Raw genomic sequence first — 21,598 nt, 5'->3', positions numbered from 1 at the left:
GAACACCAGGCGTCCCGGTACGTGAACCGCAAGGGGTACTTCTCCGTCATCCTGCAGGCCGTATGTGACCACCGGGGACAGTTCACGGACATCAATGTGGGCTGGTCCGGCAAAGCACACGACGCCCGGGTGTACCGGAACTCCTCCGTGTGCCAGCGGCTGCAGGACGGGACCTTCTTCCCCGACCGCCACATCAGGGTCGGGGACGTGGACATGCCCGTCTGCCTGGTGGGGGATGCCGCCTACCCACTGCAGCCCTGGCTCATGAAGCCCTACACGGGACACCTCAATCCCTCCCGCCAGGCCTTCAATAACAGGCTGAGCAGGGCCCGCATCGTGGTGGAGGGGGCCTTCGGGCGACTGAAAGCCCGCTTTCGATGCCTCCTCACCCGTCTGGACCTGGCCGAGCACAACATCCCTCCCGTGGTGGCGGCATGTTGTGTGCTCCACAATTTGTGTGAGCGGAAGGGGGAGGCTTTCTTGCCAGCCTGGATGGCTGAGGCTGACCGCATGGCTGGACACTACGGTCAGCCCCGCACCGCCGCCGTCCGGGAAGCCCAGCGGGGGGCCATCCGGATCCGGGAAGCCCTGCGGGAGAGCTTCCAGGTGGAGGAGGAGGAGGACTGACCTCTCCCTGCATGCCCCACCGGGGCCTTCTTCCACCCTACCCCCCCCCCTTCCCCTTTCCCCTCCCTATCTACTGTACAATAAAGACACCTGTTTTTCAAACAAAAACGTCTGTTTATTTCAGAGAACTGGGGTGGGGGAGGGAGGAATGAAGGTGGGAGAAGGGAGGGGGAAACCTGGGACGAGGGAGCTGGAAGGGGAGGGGAGGGAAGGGAGGAAGGGAAAGGAAAGCTCAGGGGTGGGAGTCTGGGTGCCTCTCCCGTCTCGCCACACTGCGGGTCCGGGGGCGTCGGTGGGGAATGGTTGTGGAGGGGGGGGCAGAGAGGACAGGGGGTGTGGAGGAAGCAGTAGCGGAAGCAGGAGGAGCAGGAGGAGCAGGAGGAGCAAGAGGGGGAGCAAGAGGGGGAGCAGGAGGAGCAAGAGGGGGAGCAAGAGGGGGAGCAGGGGGAGCAAGAGGGGGAGCAAGAGGGGGAGCAGGGGGAGGAGGAAATGGGAAGCGGTCCAGCAGGCTCTGGAGGTGGCCTCGCAGGGCACGGCCCTGCTCCTCCAGGGCCTCCAGACTCCTCTGGCGCAGCCTGAGGTCCTCCTGGACCCAGTGGTCCTGGAGACGGAGCTGTCGGTCCAGGAACCGGAGATGCCGCCTCTGGTAGTCCTCCTGGTTCCTGGCTGTCCTTCTTGCCCGGGCGCGGGCGGCTGCTGCAGGCGGTGTGGTGCGCCCTGCAGTCCCCGGTGCTGCAGCTGTGGTGCAAGAAGACCAGCGGTCAATTACCCCAGGGGCCCAGGTGTGTGAAACCCAGCTCCCCTCTGCAAGGCCAGGGCCCCTGCAGGATCCCCAGCTGCTGCTCCGTAGTGGGCAAGGCCCAGGCGCACGGTCCCGGGGCTCCCTCTCGCCCCAGCCCCCCGTACACATAAGGGGAACACGAGGGTACTCACAGGTGGACGCCTCCCCGGCCTCTGATGATGCAGGCGAGCGGCTCTGTGGGGTGCCTCGGGGGTCCCGGGTCCTGGGAAGGCTGGCAGCAGGCTCCTGGCTCTCAGAGCCCTCTTGCTCCTCCTCGGTGTCCAGGAGCGGTCCCTCTGCCCCGGGGTCAATCACGTCCCGGGGGGCAGGGACGGCATGAGGCCCCAGGATGCGGTCCAGGGCATGGAAGTGGGGGCAGGCCTCCGGGTCAGCCCCTGGCAGGCAGGCCCGGGAGTAGGACTGCCGCAAGTCTTTAATCTTGCAGCGCACCTGCTCCCGGCTGCGCTGGTGGCCCCTGGCGGCCAGGCTGGCAGCCATGCGTCCATAGACGGCCGCGTTCCGGTGGCTAGTGCGGAGATCGTGGACATTTGAGGCTTCCCCCCAAACCTCGATGAGGTCCACGATCTCCGCACTTGACCAGGCGGGCGCCCGCCTTGTGCGCCCCCGGGCAGGCTCCCGGGAGCCGCCAGGCTGGTCGTGGGGAGCAGTGGAGGGCTGGGAGCCCTCGGATGGCTGGCTCATGGTGTGGCAGGTGCAGGCTGTGCAGGCACGGGTGCTGGCAGCCTTGCAACTGGCACAAAGTGAGTAGCCAGCCCGTGGCCCTTTAAGGGCTCCGGGGCCGGGAGGGGGGCAATAGAGTTTCCCTGGTGTTGGCCAGAGTGGCCACCAGGGAAACCTGGGAAGCCTTAGCCTCCCACTAGTTCGAACTAAAGGGCTACACAGCCCTTAGTTCGAACTAGCTAGTTCGAACTAGGCGTTAGTCCTCGTAAAATGAGGTTTACCTAGTTCGAACTAAGCGCTCCGTTAGTTCGAATTAAGTTCGAACTAACGGAGCGCTAGTGTAGCGCATAGGAAAGTTAGTTCGAACTAACGTCCGTTAGTTCGAACTAACTTTCTAGTGTAGACATACCCCCAGAGACCAGTATTGCCCATCCCCCACCTCCACCTCCCAGTAATGTCTCCCTGAGGTGAAGCCCTCACGGCCGAGCACACAGGACACACTGTCAAATCTCTCCCGGGTGTCGAGCCGTGGCTGCCGTGTGTTTCCCAGTCTCACACGTTTCCCATCCTCCGACAGGACGAGCTGGGGATGCGCCGTGTCTGGATCCAGAGTCACGTTGGCTGGGGGAGAATCAGAGCGTGAGGGGCAGAGCTCGGCCCTGGGGGGGTCGATGGCGTCAGGGACAGAATCTGCCCCAGCTGGGCAGTGACTCAGGGACTCTCCTGCCTCCAGGGGCGCCCGGCTCTGAGTGGGGAGCAGCCCTGAGGTCTCTGCCCAGCCCAAGGGGCAGCTCACTCCCCGGCAGGGAGGGGCCGTGGCAGAGAGAAGGGATCAGAGGGGCCCTGACACTGGGAATCTGCCCCCTCTCCCTGGATGAGCAACTCTGGGCCGGGGACCCCAGAGGGACGGGGACCCCAGAGGGACGGGATGGAAACTGCCTGGTCAGGGCTGGCTGGATCCAGGCCCTGCCCTCGGCTGGGCCCCTCCCCATTGAAATGTCCCTGGGTCCCAGCTGCCTCTGGGCAGGGTTTGTGATTCCCCCTGGGACACGTCTCCCCCGCACGGCACGTCTGGGCTCGGCTCCCTTCCTGCCGCGCTGGAGCTCTGGGCTGAGCTCCGACCTGCCCCCCACCAGGGTGCTCAGCCTCCGGCCCAGTGTCCAGACCCCGCAGAGCCAGCAGGGAGGGGCAGGGACTGGCCCCAGCTGGGCTGGGCGGGAAGAGGCTGAACAAGGCGAGTCCTGCACTGGGGGTGCCCAGGTGCCGTGCGGAGGGAACAGGGGTGTCTCTGTCCCAGCCATGGCAGGAGGCTGACTCAGGGGTGACAGAAGGAAGAGGGGCCCCAGGGAGCTGAGGGGGGTCCCAGTGGGGGCTGGGCGGAGGGAGAGAGAAACTGAGCTCACACGGGGGGAGAGGAAAAGGGGAACAGGACCAGAACTCTGCTCTCAGCAGCTCCCCAGCTGCCTGCCATGGGCCCAGGGCTGCCCCTGTCTGTGCCCCGGGCCCTGGTGCTCTGGGGTCTGATCCATCCCTTCCCCCGGCAGAGCAGGGACCCTCCCATGGACTCTTGGGTCCTCTGCTGGGAGCAGGAGAAAGAGCAATCTCCCCACGTGCCCCAGAGTCCATGCTGGGCACAGCCCGTCAGTCACTGGGGGGAAGAGAAACTCCCCTCTTGGACCTCCCCACTCCCTTCCCCAGAGAACAAGGGGAAGGAATGGGTAGCAGGCTTCAAACTAGTAACAGAAAGTTCTTCTTCCCAAAGCAAAGAGTCAACCTGTGGAACTCCTTGCTGCAGGAGGCTGTGAAGGCTAGAACTAGAACAGAGTTTAAAGGGAAGTGAGATCAAGTCATGGAGGTTGGGTCCATGGAGTGCTATTAGCCAGGGGGTAGAAATGGTGACCCTGGCCTCTGTTTGTGGAAGGCTGGAGAGGGATGGCACGAGACAAATGGGTTGGTCATTGTCTTTGGTCCATTCCCTCCAGGGTACCTAGTGTTGGCCGCTGTCGGCAGACAGGCTACTGGGCTAGATGGACCTTTGGTCTGACCCAGTACGGCCGTTCTAAGTTCAGGGCTCAGGGTTGGGGGTCTCACTGGACCACCCTGATTTTCATGCAAACCTGCTCCTGGGTGGCCAGGCTGGCAGCTCTCCTGCCCTAGATGGCCACTTTCCTGTGCCTAGTGCGGAGGTTGTGGATGAGGTCTTCACTAAACCAGGCGGGCGCCCGCCTCTTGCGGACCTGGGCAGGCTCCCATGAGCCGCCAGCCTGGTCCCTGGAAGAGGGGGAGGGCTGGGTGGCAGCGGGTGGCTAGCTCGTGCCGTGCCAGGTGCAGGGTCTGCTGGCTGGGTGCTGGCAGGCTTGCACCTGGCACGGGCACCGTAGCCAGCCTGTGCCCCTTTAAGGGCTCCAGGGCTGGGAGGGGGGCAGAATAGTTTCCCTGGTGGTGCCCAGAGTGGCCACCAGGGCAAGCTGGGGAGGGCTAGCCTCCCACTAGTTCGAATTAAGTAGCTACACAGCCCTTAATTCGAACTACTTAATTCAAACTAGGCGTTAGTCCTCATAGAATGAGGTTTACCTAGTTCGAATTAAGCGCTCCGCTAGTTCGAATTAAGTTCGAACTAGTGGTTTGTATGTGTAGCGGCTGTTAGTTCGAATTAACTTTGTCGTGTAGACATACCCTTGGGGATTCCTGGAGATAAAGGGCTCTGGGCTGGGGGGTTGGACTCTGGGCTGGGCCTCTGGGGTGGCTCAGGAGGAGGCGTTTGGGGGCAGGAGGAGGCCCCTGTGCCGGTGAAAGCTGGGGGAGGGGCAGTTTGTGGCTCTGTTCCCATGGCTGGGGCCTGGCCAGAGGTGCTAAACAGCCTGCCCGGTGCCTGTCCTTTGGCACCGCACTGCGCCTGGCAGCAGGCCTGGCTCTGAGGGGGGCACGAGGCCTGAGGCAGCTCACCTGGTCTATACAGGCTGAGGGGTCCCGCCAGTGCATCCGGCAGAGTGTCTGGGGGAGGAGAGGGGGAGATTCAGGTTTGCACGGGGAGCCCAGAGCCGGGTTGTCACGTCACAGACACACTCAGGCCTTGTTCACTTCCCGCCTTTTGTCGGTGCCTAGGCCCAGGCCCTGCAGAGACTTTGGCATCAAAGCCGCTTTCGGCACTTTAGTCCCTTGATTAGGGTTACCAGGTAGTCTAAAAAAAATACTGGACACACTTGATGGGGGAGGGGGGAAGGGACCATCCGGGAGGGGAGCAGGGCTAGCTGGGAGGAGGGGGGGGGGAAGCAGAGTTGGTGGGAGGGGGGCTTCGGGTGCAGCGGGGCTGGCTGGGAGAGATCGGGGGGGGGGGGAGCCAGCGGGAAGCAGAGCTGGCGGAGGGGGCTCAGGGGCAACGGGATTGGCCGGGGGAGATTGGGGGATGGGCACCTGGAAGAAAGCAGAGCTGGAGGGGACGGGAAGGGTCGGGGACAGCGGGGCTGGCTGGGGGAGATCAGGGTGGAGGGGGGGTGGCCAGTAGGAGTGGGGTTGGCCGGGGGAGGTTGGGAGAAGGAGAACCGGCCGGCAGGAAGCAGGGCTTGGCAGAGGGAGCATATCGGCCAGTGGGGAGCAGGACTAACCCGGGCATGTGCAGATCCGGAGGTGCTGCCTGTCCCATGCACAGTCCTGGTGAAGCGAGTCCGGCTGCGGCTCCACAATGCGCTTGTCCAGCGCTCAGGAGCACACACAGGGCTTCCCCTCCTCCCCAAGGCATCACTCCCAGCGCAGGTCGCGCCCCCTCCCAGCCACTCCTCCGCCCCCTCCAGGCTTCTGGATGCCAGAAAACCAGAAAATACCGGACACTGCACATGTCCAGTATTTTTTAATTTTTTTTTACTGGATAGAGGACACAACAATCAGGCTGTCTGATAGAACACCGGACACCTGGCAACCCTACCCTTGATGCTAATGGGAGGTGAGGGGTTGTGTGTGAACTCCTGGCTCTCGCTGGGCGCTGCAGGGCTGTTTGCTTAGTGTGTCTACACGGAGCAGCACGATGGGGCGCTGGCCTCCAGAGGCAGCAATCGGAATGAGGAGAAAACCACTTTATCCCTGGGGAAACTGAGGCAGGGTGGTGGGCTCCATGGTCCATATTCACCCTGTGCCGGCAGAGCAGGGTCGGGAGGCCACTTGTGACCCGCTGCTCAATGGCTGCAGGGGCCGGAGTCGGGCTTGGCTTAGGCAGAGTCACATCCCGGTTACAATGGTCCCGTGTGCCTGGGCCAGGGACCAGAGAGCCAGAGGCCCAGTGTTACACAGCCCACGTCTCCCTGTCCCTCCCCACTGCCTTCTCCATCCCTCCCCTCCCCCACCTTCTCAGAGACAGGCCTTGGGCCTGCAACTTCTGGGAGGCAGCACAAGAGGCAGGACCAGAGCTCAGGGAGGGGCTGGGCCCAGCTCCAGCAAACAGCTTGTAACTGAGAGGCCAGATTTCAAATGGCCCCTTTTGGTCCCCAAGAACTGCCCCTGCAGCTCCTACCATCCCCACCTGCATCTGTGGGGGCTGCACCGCCCTGGGGTAGGGGCGGACTGGCAATCAAAATAGGCCCGGGAAATGGGTTGAGAACGGCCCACTTTTTCACATCAAAGAATGTTTTTTAATTTACTCTTTGGCCCCCATTAGCCACATACACCCATGACCCATTAACTACGCCCCTGACCCCTGTTAACCATGCTACTGACCCCCATTAAGCAGGCCTCTGGAGGTAACATGCTTGGGGCAAGATGGACACATGACCAGAAGTAAAAGGTGTCATGTGACCCCTCCTAAGGACTTTTCCCACCATCCTCCTACCAATAGGGATTAGTTGGCCCCCACCGAACCCCCCCTCATGCAACTATCCTGCAATTGCATTAGCCCAACGTGTGTGACATTAACTCGGGGGCAGAGAGGCTGGGGGAAATGTTCCCTTTAAGAGTTTCCTCCCATGAGCAGAATGAATTTTGTGTTGTGCACCTGTACTGAGTTAAGGTGGCTTGTTTGGATGTGCCACTGTGGCACCCACGTTATTAATAAATATCTTATGAACCTCTACCTTTTCCCTCTGCTACCATGTCTCTTCCCCTTGCTCCATCAGCTCCCCTGGTGCCTGCTGCCCCCCAACCCCTCACTCTCCTCTGCTTGGGAGGTTGTGGAATCCCCATCTCTGGAGCTATTTAAGAGTAGGTTAGATAAATGTCTATCAGGGATGGTCTAGACAGTATTTGGTCCTGCCATGAGGGTAGGGGACTGGACTCGATGACCTCTCGCAGTCCCTTCCAGTCCTAGTATTCTATTATTCTATGATTGGCATTTGTCTCTCCTCCAACCCATCCCTTGGTGCCTTCCCCTGACCTGCCCTCCTCCCCTCAGCACAAGCCCCTTCCTCTCCCAGTCCTTCCTCCTATTTTCCCCCTTCCCCTATCCCACCTACCTTCTTCCTTCCAGTTTGCGGGGCTGGAGTCTGCGATTGGGCCCCAGAAGTTCCTGCAGCCTTGACCCCAGCTGCTTGCGGGGCTCCAGACCATATTCCAGGCCTGGAGCTGGGCGGCACAATGTTAATTTTACTGAAGTCCACGCATTCCATTAGCAGGAACACAGGGGTTGGGGGAAGTCACCCCCCCGACCCACCATGCAGAGCATGCCTGTGTAAGCGGGTCCATACCAGAGACGTAGCGAGGGTGTTTTGCACCCAGGGGAAAAGGCCAATTTTGTTACTGTGGATCATATTACAGTAAACTTCCGATAATCCGGCACCTTTGGGACCCAGGGGGTGCCAGATTATCAGATATGCCGGACTATCAGAAGGGGGGGCTATGAGGGATCTGGGGTGGGGGAGCGTGCCACCCCAGACCCTTCATAGCCCCCCCTTCCGATAGTCTGGCTCTGCCCCAGGCGTCCCTGATTCAGCCGCTGCTGAAACTGACCAGCAGCGGCTGAATCGGAGACGTCTGGGGCAGAGCAGCTGGAGTGCTGCCGGGTTGGTCGGGTAGCGCCGACCCTTGGCGCAGCGAGACCAACTGGGCAGCACCCCAGCTGCTCTTGGGGAAGCCTGGGGCAGAGCAGCTGGGGTGCTGCTGGGTTGGTCCCGCAGCGCCGCTCCTCGGCGCTGCGGAACCAACCCGGCAGCACCCCAGCTGCTCTGCCTCAGGTGTCCCCAAGTCAGACGCTGCTGATACTGATCAGCAGCTGACTCCAGGAAGCCCGAGGCAGAGCTGCTCTGCCCCGGGCCTCCCTGAGTCAGCCACTGGTTAGTTTCAGCAGCGGCTGAATCAGGATCCCTGGGGAAGAGCAGCTGGGGGGCTGCCGGGTTGGTCCCTTAGCGCCGAGGAGCAGCACTGCAGGACCAACCCAGCAGCACCCCAGGCCTCCCCAAGTCAGCCGCTGCTGAAATTGACCAGCTGCTGATTCTAGGAAGCCCCGGGCAGAGCAGCTCTGCCTCAGCCTTCCTAGAGTCAGCCGCTGGTCAATTTCAGCAGCGGCTGAATCGAGGACACCTGAGGTGCTGCCTGGTTGGTCCCGCAGCCCCCAGGGGGCAGCGCTAGGGGACATTCCCACCATTCCTCACAGCTACTCACCTGTGTTGTTGCTTGGTGAGTAGCTGCTCCTCAAATGAGGAAATCTAATGTAAATGTACTGCGCAGGCGCACAGTTCAGAGAGGGCTCAAGAGCTACTCTTAGAGCCCCTGAGATTTACCGGTAGCTCACGATCTACTGGTTGGTGACCACAGCCTTAGAGCCACATGGAGGGAGCAGCCTGCAGTTTAAAGTGATCTGGGGCTGCAGCAGGCAGGGAGCTCAGCCTGCCTTGGGGGTGCTGCAGAGCTGCCTTTGGCACCCCAGCCTCTCCTGCACCCCCACTCTGTACCCTCTGTCCCAGGTGATAACTCCCTCCCAGACCCTGTAGCCCCTCCTGCACCCCTCCCCCAGGCCAGAATCCTCTCCTACATCCACACCTCCTCCCATTCCCCTGCCCCAGGTCACCACCCACACCCTCTGCAGTCTGCACCCCCCTTTTCCCCTTCTCCCAGGTCACAGCTCCCTCCCCGAACCTGTACCCCCCTCCTACACTTCTCCCCCAGGCCAGAATCCTCACCGGCATCCAGACCCCCTCCCTGACCCTACACCCTAATCTGCGACCCTGGTCACCACCCCAAACTCCCTCTCAGACCCCACACCATCTCCTGCAGCCCAGTCCCTTACCCTGTGTGGCCTTCTGTATGCAACACCCACCCTAAACCCTGCACCCCCACCATAGCAAAGTGTGGGCCTTGGCCACTTTCCAAAATCTTGTAGTGGCCCCCACCTAGAATTATTGCCCCCCAGCATTGATGCTGATTGGCTCCGCTTGGGCCTGGTGAGCTGTGTGCTTGCCAGAAGGGAAAAGTTTTCTACAGTGACCTTGCTCTTAAAGTGCCGTGTTCCTGAGTTGCTTTGCAGGACCCAGATGTGTTGCTCACACAAGGTGTTTGCAGAGATACCCAGAGTGACCTGCCCAGGCCAGGGAGCGACGTCCAGAACCCCCTGCAGAGAAGTGCCCCATGCACATCAGAAAAGAGAGTAACTTGAAAATTGCTTGAGCAGCAAAAACCCTCCAGCAATTCAAAGTTCCTGTGTGAGCTGTGCACAAATCACACAAGGTACTGACTGTCCCCAACACAAAGGGGATTGGAACAGAACTCATCCGGGTATAATCTGGATGGTTCTAACAGGTCAGATACTGTCAGGGGTCATCCTGCTATCACAGGAGAAATGCACCATGACTCGCCTATGCCCCAGGAGAAGGGAACTGGGCGTGTTTCTCTCTCTCTGGCGTTTCTCACTCTCACACTCACTGAAATTGCAAAAACTGCTTCTGAACAAACAAGGGTTTGAATTAATCAGCCTGAGTGTCTTGGAACCCAAGCCAGTGTCATGCACCCCGCAGTTATATGGAAGCATCATCTAATTATGAACCAATTGACCAGCGCCATTCTCCTTCCAGGGTCCCACTTTCCCCTCCTCCATCCCCCCAAGGTACCTTTGAACTCCCTCAGCGTCTCCGACAGCGCAGTCACTTTCTGGGAGAAACCATGGACTCGCTCTTCCAGTTGAGGAGCCATCTCATCCGGCTGCTGGGCCTGCCCCGTCTCACACCTGGGGAGAAGCAACATCCCATGGTGGCAATGCAGTGGTTCCCAGCCTTTTCAAGCATATGGACCTCTTTTCAATCCATGAAAATTTCACGGACCCCCTCCCCTCCCTGGGGGAGAAACAAAGAAAACAAAAAGAAAAAGAACATAAGAACGGCCGTACTGGGTCAGACCAAAGGTCCATCTAGCCCAATATCCTGTCTGCTAACAGTGGCCAGCACCAGTTGCCTCAGAGAGGATGGACCGAAGACAATGATCAAGCGATTTGTCTCCTGCCATCTCTCTCCAGCCTCTGACAAACAGAGAACAAGGACACCATTTCTACCCCCGGCTAATAGCCTTTTATGGACCTAACCTCCATGAAATTATCTAGCTTCTCTTTAAACTCTGTTATAGTCCTAGCCTTCACAGCCTCCTGCAGCAAGGAGTTCCACAGGTTGACTACATGCTGTGTGAAGAAGAACTTTCTTCTATTCGTTTTAAACCTGCAACCCATTAACTTCATTTGGTGTCCTCTAGTTCTTCTATTATGGAACTAATAAATAACTTTTCTTTATTCACCCTCTCCACTCATGATTTTATAGACCTCTATCATATCTCCCCTTAGTCTCCTCTTTTCTAAACTAAAAAGTCCCAGTCATTTTAACCTCTCTTCATATGGAACCCATTCCAAACCCCTAATCATTTTACTTGCCCTTTTCTGAACCCTTTCCAAGGCCAAAATATCTTTTTTGAGGTGAGGAGACCACATCTGTACACAGTATTCAAGATGTGGGCATACATAGTTTTATACAGGGGCAGTAAGATATTCCGTGTCTTATTTTCTATCCTTTCTTAATAATTCCTAGAATCCTATTTGCCTTTTTGACTGCTGCTGCACACTGTGTGGAAGTTTTCAGGGAACTATCCACGATAACTCCAAGAGCTCTTCCCTGATTTGTCGTAGCCAAATTAGCCCCCTTTATACTGTACGTATAGTTGGGGTTATTTTTCCCAATGTGCATTACTTTACACTTATCCACATTAAATTTCATTTGCCATTTTGTTGCCCAATCATTCAGTTTGGTGAGGTCTTCTTGGAGTCCCTCACAGTCTGCTTCTGTCTTGACTATCCTAAACAGTTTGGTATCATCCGCAAACTTTACCACCTCACTGCTTACCCCTTTCTCCAGATCATTTATGAATAAGTTGAAAAGGATTGGTCCCAGGACTGACCCTTGGGAGACACCACTAGTTACCCCTCTCCAATCTGAAAATTTACCATTTATTCCTACCCTTTGTTTCCTGTCTTTTAACCAGTTCTCAGTCCAAGAAAGGACCTTCCCTCTTATCCCATTGCCATGTAATTTACACAAGAGCCTTTGGTGAGAAACCTTGTCAAAAGTTTTCTGAAAATCAAAGTATGCTATATCTACTGGATCCCCCTGTCTGCATGTTTGTTAACCCCTTCTACGAACTCTATGGGTATATCTACACTAACCCCCTACTTCGAACTAGGGTGGCTAATGTAGGCATTCGAACTTGCAAATGGAGCCCGAGATTTAAATATCCCGGGCTTCATTTGTATGTTCCCGGGCGGGCGCCATTTTTAAATGCCCTTAGTTCGAACTGACTGCCCGTGGCTACATGTGGCAGTCAGAAGTTAATCCAAACTAAAGTCCTTAGTTCGGATTAACTGTTACACCTCATTGCAGGAGGAGTAACAGTTAATACGAACTAAGGATTTAGTTCAGATTCACTTCTGACTGCCGCATATAGCCATGGGCAGTCAGTTCGAACTAAGGGCATTTAAAAATGGCGCCCGCCCGGGAACATACAAATAAAGTCCGGGATATTTAAATCCCGGGCTTCATTTGCAAGTTCGAATGTCTACATTAGCCACCCTAGCTCAAACTAGGGGGCTAGTGTAGACATTCCCTAGAAGATTAGTAAGACAGGATTTCCATTTACAGAAACCATGTTGACTTTTGTCCAACAAATTATGTTCTTCTACATGCCTAACAATTTTGTTTCTTTACTATTATTTTGACTAATTTGCCCAGTACTGAACTTAGATTTACCAGTCTGTAATTGCCAGGATCGCCTCTAGAGCCCTTTTTAAATATTGGTGTCACGTTAGCTACCTTCCAGTCATTAGGTGCGGAAGCCAATTTAAAGAATCCTTGTATTAAGAAACTTTGTATGAGGTAAAGAAAAAATGTCTTTTGAACTCTCCCCTTTCCTTGATTGCCCTGTTGAAATGAATGAGGTGTGAATGGAGAATGAAAGGGGAGCACCTCCAGCAGCAGCTGCAAAGGTGGAGAAAGTCTGGGATCCAGACCCAAGCCAATACCTGTACAGTGAGCTCATTAAGAAGACTGGACATACAGACTCCGTGGGAGTCCAGCAGCAAGTGCCTGCCCTTGGAAGAACTTTCCTAGAAGCATTATAAAGGCGAGGTGATGACTAACTGGATCCACGAGGGGGATAAATAGGAGGCATCCTGCAGGGGGACCCCGGATTTTCGTCTTGTCAACATGGGAGCATTGATCCGGATAGGCAGAAGCCTGGCTCCACCCCTCCCCCATCTAACTCACCTGGCCAGTGCAGTTAGGGGGAGCAACTATTGGTAACAACAAGATGGAGTGTGGTTGTGTCTGTGTGTGTGAGTGCGTGAGTGTGATGTATCATATGCATATGATAAAGTGTTGATTGATCTATGTATGTTCAGTAAATGAGGCCTGTTGCCTTATTCCCCTGAAAAAGATCCCGGGTGCTTCTTTTAAGCACAACACACACAGGTCTCCAAACAGCCCTCGGGCAGGAAAGACCCTGGATCCCTGCTGCCCTGGGCTGAATGGTGCCCAGCGCCCAGCAGGGACAGGCCCACGTCCCACCCCTCAGTCCTGGGGCAGCCAGTCCCCAGGGCGGTGACATGGGTAGAATATGCCACAGGCCAGTCTGCGCCTTCCCCTGGGTAACTGCAGAGTCGTCTCTAAAGGGGCGAGGGCCTCAGGGTTAAATGGGTCAGAGATTTGAATCCCAAATGTGACCTTCCCGCACGTTCTGCTGTGGAGCCCTGGGGAGAGGCAGCGACAACTTCACTGCCCAGTGTTTCCCCAGCGCTGTGAGGGGGTGAGAGCCACCTACCTGGTCAAGGTGCCTCTGATCTCCTGTGAGACAGAGAGAGAGAGAGAGAGAGAGTTTCAGTCCCACCTGACACACACTGTGAATTCCAAGGGAGGGATTTGGCGAGTGAGGGGAACTAGGCTTTGCCTGGCCCCAGGGCCATGGACCCCTGAGCGAATGGGGCTTTGCCATCGCTAGTCTCTCTGTGCCTGTGGGTCTGCACAAAACAGCAATTCGCATGCCAGGAGGGCGCACACGGAGCTGCCCGGTGACCTCTGACTCCTGTGCCCACCTCTTAGGGCAGCGTTTCTCAAACTGTGGATCTTGACCCTCCGGGGGATCGCAAACAAGTGAGAGGGGGGTTGCGGTATCACAAGTTTTAGAACCCCTGTGTTAGGGGCTGTCCTGTCTCTGTGGCGGGATCCGGGGAATTTCCCCCTCAGTCTCACCTGCAGGAATTCACTCGCCGGCTTCCGACACGTCCCCTCCAGCTCCCGGATCCGCTCGCTGAGCCGGGAAATCTGCTCCAAGAGTTTGGTGACAGTGTCAGTCCCTGCCTCCACTATCATCTCGTCCAGCTTCTGCAGCTGGGCCAGCAGGAGTCGCTCTTGTTCCTCCAGGAACTGCCGCAGCTGCTGAAACTGGGTCACAATCTTCTGCCGCTCGGCTTGTGTCCGTTTCTGGAAGACGAACCAAAGGAAGAACATCACCATCACTAGGGGAACATGGATGGAGCCTGGGGTCCTTCTCAGAGCGCTGAGTGTGCAGGGGGGAATCTCTGCAAATTCTAAGTTACCAGACAGTGAACAGTCTCCTGCAGTTACTAGAGAGAGAATTTTCTCACGTCATCCCATACGGCCCCAGAATCTCATAAAGGATGTTTCCGTGTCTGATGTACTTTGGATCGTGTGTGGCTGATGGTCTCAGTGACGCCGAGCCAAAGCAGCAGGGAGCAGGACTCAGCACTAGCTCTTGGTGACATTTTCCGCATTACATTTTTTTCCTGGGAAAATGCAGATTTGTCACCAAAGGAACATTTAATGAATTACTGGTGATGTCACTGGTTGTCATGATGCAGAAATAAATACATGACAAATAAACATATTTGCTTAATTTTTTCTAGAGTTTAAAGTCTGACTTATTTTTGAAACTATCCTTGTGTTTTATAAAATTATTTTTTAAGGAAATGGTCAACTTGAAACAAAACATTCTGATTTTTGCTCCCTCTCCCCACCCACATTCATTTGACCAAGCAAAAAAATCAAATTTGTGATTTGCTAATAATTTTAAAAATAGATTTTTTTTGTTCAACTAATTTTGTTAATATCCTGCCAGCAAAGATCTAGCATTTGTTCAGGTCTACGCAGAGCCACGCTCGCAGAGACAGGTGGGAAGAAAAAAACAAATGAACCTGTGAGAGAAAAAGCAGGCACCCAAAGTGAACGACAGCAATGGAGAAACTGTCCGGGCAGAAAGGGTGCGTTTACACAGCAGCGTTATTACAGAATAGCAGCAGTTATTCCGCAGCAATTCTGATATTTATAAATAAATTCAAAATAACAGGCCGCTCTATTCTGACTTCTGTAAACCTCGTTCCATGAGAAATAAGGTCTCTTCTCATCTGAAGAAGTGGGCTGTGCCCATGAAAGCTCATGAAACCACCTACACGTTGTGTTACTCTTTAAAGTGCTACCAGCCTATTTGTTGTTTTTTAAGTTTATCCTGTTACAGGCTGTGAAGTAGTGGGGGTACCTGGCTGGTTTCTATGCTGCTGGCTCTGGGGTAACCCCCACTGGCTGCCGTGGGTACCACGACCCAGCAAAACAGGATGAGTCACTATGCAAACCAGTATGGCCAGACACCCCCCATGGAGAGGAACAAAGGAAGGTGGAATGCTGCCCTGGCTGGGGGGCAGGGCTGGAGGAGAGTGAGTTTAGTTGTGGGCTGGGAGCATGGAGGAGACAGCCTAGGGAGAGGGGCTGGAGTTTAGGGGCCCAGTCTCCCCCATCTCAAGGGGGCCTGAGGCATCCTAGCCCAGCTCTGTGACCAGATTCCATCTGTGCTGTGCTGTATCCTGGAGAGGCAATAAACTTCCTCTATTCCACCGGCTGGTGCAGTCTGTTTGTGCCATTTCGGGGAGCAGGAGACGGGGGACCCCCAACGCGCCGTCACACAGGCTAAGTTGACTATCCCCAGAGGCTTCAGTTTACAGTGGGTGTGACAGTGGTTTCCGACCTGTGGTCTTTGTGCCTTTGGGGCCATGGACCATATCAGTAAAAGACTTGGACTAAAAAGCACTGGATAGAATTCAGCTGTTCACACAGACAATCAATTTTCAAAGGGGTCACAGAACCTCCCTTTGACACTTCTAAAGAAGTCCACAAATTCACAGAGGCTGTGTCTAGACTAGCCAGTTTTTCCAGAAAATCAGCCGCTTTTCCGGAAAAACTTGCCAGCTGTTTACACTGGCTGCTTGAATTTCCGCAAAAGCACTGACTTCCTACTTTTTGCAGAAGCACTGACTTCCTATCAGTGCTTTTTGCGGAAATACTATGCTGCTCCTATTCGGGCAAAAGTCCCTTTTGCGCAAAACTTTTGCGCAAAAGGGCCAGTGTAGACAGCGGAGATTTGTTTTGCGCAAAAAAGCCCCGATCGTGAAAATGGCGATCGGGGCTTTTTTGAGCAAAAGCACGTGTAGATTAGCCACGGACGCTTTTCCGCAAAAAGTGATTTTGTGGAAAAGCATCTGTGCCAATCTAGGTGATCTTTTCCAAAAATGCTTTTAACAGAAAACTTTTCTGTTAAAAGAATTTCCAGAAAACTTTTCTGTTAAAAGCACTTCCGGAAAATCAGTCTAGACATAGCCAGCGGGTGGAAGTGGCTGGTTTAGGGCCCAACTCTAAGGAGGGATCCTGCTAAAACAATGAATTGTAATTTCTGGGTGCTCATTCCCCGGCTGATCAAGGGAAACAATAATCTGGTCACTAGATTGTCCTGGCTGCTCCTTAGTCTGATTCGGGATCAGCTCCCTCTGGCTCGCTAGAAAGGCAGGGTCATAATACTAAGTACCTACCAGGTATTTCTGGCTGGTCTTCTCCCTGTTCACTTTCAGTCCCAGCAGCTTTTGTCTCTTGATTCTCAGAGTCTTCAGATGGGCCTGGAGCCTTTCCTGCAGACGCAGAAATATTTCATGTGACTAAGCAAAAAATCAAATGTGAGATTTGCTAATAATTTAAAAATAGATCATTTTTGGTTCAACTCATTTCTGTAATGTCCTGCCAGCGAAGATGTTTAGGTTTTTAGTTTTGTTTCTGTTTTTGTTAGTTTCAGGACTAGAGGGAGGGGAGCTGGCCCAGCACAACCACACACTACTCACGACTGCAGGGCCCGGCAGGTTTATGAGATCAGAGACAGAGTCACAGTAATAGACACTGGGAGTGTTTTCAGAGGGTTTGAAATTGTCAGACCTTGTTACCATAGGGAGCTGGGGTCACATACTCAGAGGCTGCATGCACAGGGGTGGGGGAGATCGCAGGGGAGGGAGCTGGAGGAAAGGAGGGACACTGAGAGCATCGGGGATGTCCTGAGAAGCCAGGGTGCATGGGGGTGGGGAGTGAGGTGTAGAGGAGGGACACAGCCAGGCAGGTGCAGGGTGGAAATCTGGCCTGGCAGCCACCCGTGATGACCTAGCTCTGGCGATTGCAGGTGTTTGCAAACAATCCTCAGTGCCCCTCCCCCGTTCCCACCCCTGCTTCTTTCTTTACCTGCCTGCTGCGGGTCGTGTGCATGAGGCTGTGGCTGGGGCTAGGAGCTCTCTCTGGCTGGCTTGTCCATAGGGTGCCTGGCCCCACGGGGCCCCAATTGCTCCCTGGGGCCCGGGGAGGCCGGTGCTATAGACACCAGTGCATTCTACTCACTACCAGTTATTGCCATTGCCATGAACGTCAGCATGGAAACCAGGGTTGCCAGACAGAGGTTGACTGGCAATCAAAATAGGCCCGGGAAATGGGTTGAGAACGGCCCACTTTGTCACATCAAAGAATGTTTTTTAATTTACTCTTTGACCCCCATTAGCCACACACACCCCGACCCCTGTTAACCATGCTACTGACCCCCATGAGCGAGGCCTCTGGAGGTAACACTCTCGGGGCAAGAAGGACACATGACCAGAAGTAAAAGGTGTCATGTGACCCCTCCTAAGGACTTTTCCCACCATCCTCCTACCAATAGGGATTAGTTGGCCCCCACCGAACCCCCCTCATGCAACTATCCTGCAATTGCATTAACCCAACATGTGTGTGACATTAACTAGGGCGGAGAGGCTGGGGGAAGTGTTCCCTTTAAGAGTTTCCTCCCATGAGCAGAATGAATTTTGTGTTGTGCACCAGTACTGAGTTCAGGTGGCTTGTTTGGATGGTCCACTGTGGCACCCACGTTATTAATGAAGATCTTATAAACCTCTACCTTTTCCCTCTGCTGCCATGTCTCTTCTCCTTGCTCCATCAGCTCCCCTGGGGCCTGCTGCCCCCCAATCCCTCACCCTCCTCTGCTGTCCTGACTCCTGCCCTTTGCACTGCCCTCAGCCCTCCCGAGACCTGCCCCCCTCCACCAGCCTTTCTTTCCCCTCTATGCCCAATCCTCCAGTAGCCCCACTCTGATCATGTGAGCTACCCCTCCTCATCCCCTCTTCTAACACCTCCCTCTACACACCTGCCCTGCCTCTCTCCTCTGGTGCTGGTCCCTCCCCTGCAGGTGTCTGCCCTTCTGCTTCACCCCAGAATCCACTGGCACCTGCACCTTCCCTTAGCCCTGCATCCTTCTGGTGCCTTCCCCTTCCCTCACTGCCCCTGCCCCCTTTGCCCTCTTTTTCCATGATGCCCACCCCTTCACCACCCTCTGCCCCTGTTCATCTCATGCCCCTGTGCCCTCACATATGACTTGCTCCATCACCCCCTTCCTCATTCCCAGCCCTTCTTTCAAGCTTTCGCCCAGCACCTCCCCCTCTCCCCTCTAACTCCCAGTGCCCTTCCCCTCTCCTCTCCAGCATCACCCTGTCCCCCCTCCCACGGACACCTCCCCTCCTGCCCTTTTCCTCATTGTCTCCACATGGCCCCCCGGCATTTGTCTCTCTTTCACCCTGTCCCTTGGTGCCTTCCCCTTTCTTCCCCTGAGCTGTCCCCCTCCCCTCAGCACAAGCCCCTTCCTCTCCCTCTCCTTCCCCCTATATTTCACCGTTCTCCTCCCCCACCTTCTGCCTTCCAGTTTGTGAGGCTGGAGTCTGTGGTCGGGCCCCAGAAGTCCCCACAGCCCTGGACCCAGCTGCTTGTGGGGCTCCAGACCACATGCCGGGCCTGGAGCTGGGCCACGTGGGGCTAATTTTACTGAAGTCCACGCACCAGCTCTGGCTCCCATTAGCAGGAACATGGGGGTGGGGGGAAGTCCCCACTCTCCCAGACCCTCCAGGTGGAGCACGGCTGTGTAAGCAGGTCTGTACCAGAGGTGTAGCACGCAGCGAGGGTGTTTTGTGCCCGGGGGCAAAGGCCAAATTTGTTTTGGTATGTCTACACTGCTAATGTAGGCATTTGAACTTGCAAATGAAGCCTGGGATTTGCATGTTCCCGGGCGCCGCCATTTTTAAATGCCCCGTAGTTCAAACTACCTGCCCACGGCTACACGTGGCACGGACTAGGTAGTTTGAATTAAAGCTCCTAATTCGAACTACTGTTAAACCTCCTTGCAGGAGGAATGGTTGCCAGCTGGCTGGTTGCCGGCAGCTGCGCAGAGCTTCCCCTGCCTCCTTGCAAAGAGGCGGAGGTTCGCAGCTGGCCGTGCTGTTCCCTGGCAACCCCTCCTCGCCAGATACAAGAAGGCAGGGGAAGCCCTATGTAGCTGTCGGCAAACGTCCGGCTTTTTGGGAAAATCATGTTATTTCGGGGACGGTCGTGTTGTGCGAGAAATGTTCTCTAAAAAAAAAATCGTGCTATCACGAAAACATGTTAAGCGGGCACGTGTTCAGTGAGGAATTACTGTACCTTAAAAACCACTGCTCCCGTCCTCCCACCCAGCTGGCTGCTTCAGCTGCAGTTTGGAGAGAGCCGCTCAGCGGCAGCAGCACTTTGCCGGCCGGCAACTCCTGGACCCAAGAGCAGCATGTGCTCGTTGGTCCCACCCCAGCCCGGCACCCCCCAGCGTTGTGCCTGGGGGCGGGGGCAACTGCTTCCCCACCCGCCTTCACTATACCTCTAGAGTGGGGAGGGGTGGGAGGGAGAAAGGGCCGTGCTGCCCATGCAGAGCCAGAACTCTGACAGCTGCTCTCAGGAGCAGCTTGTTGGGTATATCCCCCTCCTCCTCCAGCAGCCACCAGCGAGCCGGCCCCTTGGCCAACGGCCCACCGGGAAATTCCCGGTAACCCACCGTTCCAGTCCACCCCTGTTGCTAGAGGTCCAGAATTGACCTGGACAGTGCGGTATTTTCATCTCCTGTACGGTAAAAAAATTCAGAAAATACCGTGCACCTGAAATGTCTGGTATTTTCTGATTTTATTCCCTTCCAGGAGGCAAAAACACAGGCTCTTCGAGTCAGTATTGGATACCTGGCAACCCTACACACACTCAGCAACTGGGCTCAGCCCCCCTGCTTATCTGTTTCCGCAGGGGAGCTGTCTGGCCTCAGAGGCATTTCTTAAGGGGCCATGTTTTTTCCCTGGTGTTTTTTTTGGAGGTGGGGGAGATTTTGGTATTTTTGGTTAAACCATCTGGCAACCCTAACAGACACATGCTGGGCACAAGGTTTCCCCACTGACTCTGCAGAGATAAATCCCAAAGAGAAACCTGCATGACTGGGATGCTCCCTGTGGCTCAAGAGAGGTAGGTGGGGACGAGACAGGGCACAGGCTGGCTGACGCTTTCAAGGCAGGCGCTCTCAGCAGGGTCCCTGTAGGCCGGGTGCTTGGGCAGCAGGCCAGGAGAGATTCCAGTGCAGCCCAGCTGATTAGCAGAGCGCCCAGTCACCCACAGCTGGCAGCGGGTGTTTCTACGGGTGGTGCACAGACACACATGCATTGGCGCACAGAACAAAATTTATTCCACATATGGATGGAAAATATTAGCAGGAACATTGGTTGTCAGCCCTGCCTGTGACGTAGTCAATTCTCCTCCCCAGGAAGGGACAATGAAACGCAGGGTGAGGGGTCCTGGGATCTAACCCGGCGAGAGATATGTCAAACAGAGGCACAGGAAAAGCCAGAGGGAGGAGGTCCATGGAGAAGGCAGAGGAGACCCTGGACCTTGGAGACAGAGGAGACCTCAAAGTCCTGAGAGTCCCTGCTGGGAGAGCAGGACTGTTACTGGCCACAAAAAAATGCCACTGTGGGTCTTTTTTGGGAAACTGAGGCAGGACTACCCCATACCACGAGGGTCACTCAGGTGCCCTATCACCAGGCTGTCCCTGCTTCCTGCAGTCCCACCCCTGACCCTATCGGCTAGATTCCCAGGGCGGGTGCTGCTCCCCAGTGCTCCCCTCCGTCCCATGAGGGCAGGAATCGCAGTGGGCATTTCCCTACCTGGAATTCTTCGGCAGCTTCCTCGGCAGGAATCACGGTGTGAGCTCGGTGCCCCTTGGATTTGTCGCACACCACACAGATGGGGATTTCATCCTCTCTGCAGAAGAGCTTGAGAGGCTCCTGGTGTTTCTCGCACAGTCTCTCTGCGGCTGGTTCCCTCCCTGCCAGCAACCTGAGTGCTCTGGCTGCATCCACAATACTCCTCAGCTGCCTGTTCGGCCTGAGGTTCCCCTGGGGAAAGGTCCGTCTGCACTGGGGGCAGGAGACGTCTGCAGTGAGCCCCCCCCAGCACTGGGTGATGCAGGCTCGGCAGTAGCTGTGATCACAGTCGAGAAACACCGGATCATTGAAATACTCCAGGCAGAGAGGACAGGTCATTTCATCCTGAAGTGTCTTTGCTGGATTCGCAGCAGCCATGGCTACTCGCAGGGGAGACCAGAGAATTTAGTTTCAGTTTCGTTCACTGGGAAATGGGCGGGTTGCAGTTTGTATCAATCAGTGCTGCCTTTCTGGGCGTGTTTTCCTGCTCTTTCCTTTTTCAGACTCTATGGAGCCTTTGCATGAAGTGTGATGAGTCCAGACTGACAGTGACTCCTCCAAAACATCTGCCAGGCCCCAAACTTGGGCCTGGGCACTCAGGGTGCATCTACACTGCCCTGTATTTCAGGATAAGCTGTTCTGGAAGATACATTCCAAAATACGAG

At 55.6% G+C, this 21,598-nt stretch overlaps 1 protein-coding gene across 2 annotated transcripts; it reads right to left on the bottom strand.

Moving 5' to 3' along the window:
- Positions 1-2,348: 2,348 nt before the first annotated feature.
- On the bottom strand, positions 2,349-21,363 carry LOC142823253 (zinc finger protein RFP-like). 2 transcript variants are annotated; one of them, XM_075914085.1, is made up of 7 exons: positions 20,895-21,363; positions 16,407-16,502; positions 13,783-14,013; positions 13,355-13,377; positions 10,114-10,229; positions 5,036-5,083; positions 2,349-2,710 (listed from the first exon to the last, which is right to left on the bottom strand). In XM_075914085.1, exons 1-7 carry the CDS (start codon positions 21,309-21,311, stop codon positions 2,484-2,486), a joined length of 1,158 nt encoding a protein of 385 aa, XP_075770200.1. In that variant the 5' UTR covers positions 21,312-21,363; the 3' UTR covers positions 2,349-2,483. The 2 variants fall into 2 exon arrangements, with proteins under 2 accessions (XP_075770200.1, XP_075770201.1); XM_075914086.1 differs by lacking the exon at positions 5,036-5,083 and having other exon boundaries at positions 20,895-21,362.
- Positions 21,364-21,598: the final 235 nt, after the last annotated feature.

Source organism: Pelodiscus sinensis, chromosome 32, assembly GCF_049634645.1.
Source record: "Pelodiscus sinensis isolate JC-2024 chromosome 32, ASM4963464v1, whole genome shotgun sequence".
In the NCBI taxonomy this organism is placed as follows: domain Eukaryota; kingdom Metazoa; phylum Chordata; order Testudines; family Trionychidae; genus Pelodiscus; species Pelodiscus sinensis.
This window is presented reverse-complemented; position numbering and strand designations above follow the sequence as displayed.

Bases quoted from the DNA above. Each gene is read 5' to 3' on its own strand.
- LOC142823253 (XM_075914085.1), bottom strand. From the start codon at position 21,311: ATGGCTGCTGCGAATCCAGCAAAGACACTTCAGGATGAAATGACCTGT. The intron at 10,230-13,354 runs GTAGGTGGCTCT...GCTTCTCCCCAG, and splicing joins ATCAGAGGCACCTTGACCAG to GTGTGAGACGGGGCAGGCCC. The intron at 5,084-10,113 runs GTACCTTGGGGG...CTCCTCCCCCAG, and splicing joins GACGCTGAGGGAGTTCAAAG to ACACTCTGCCGGATGCACTG.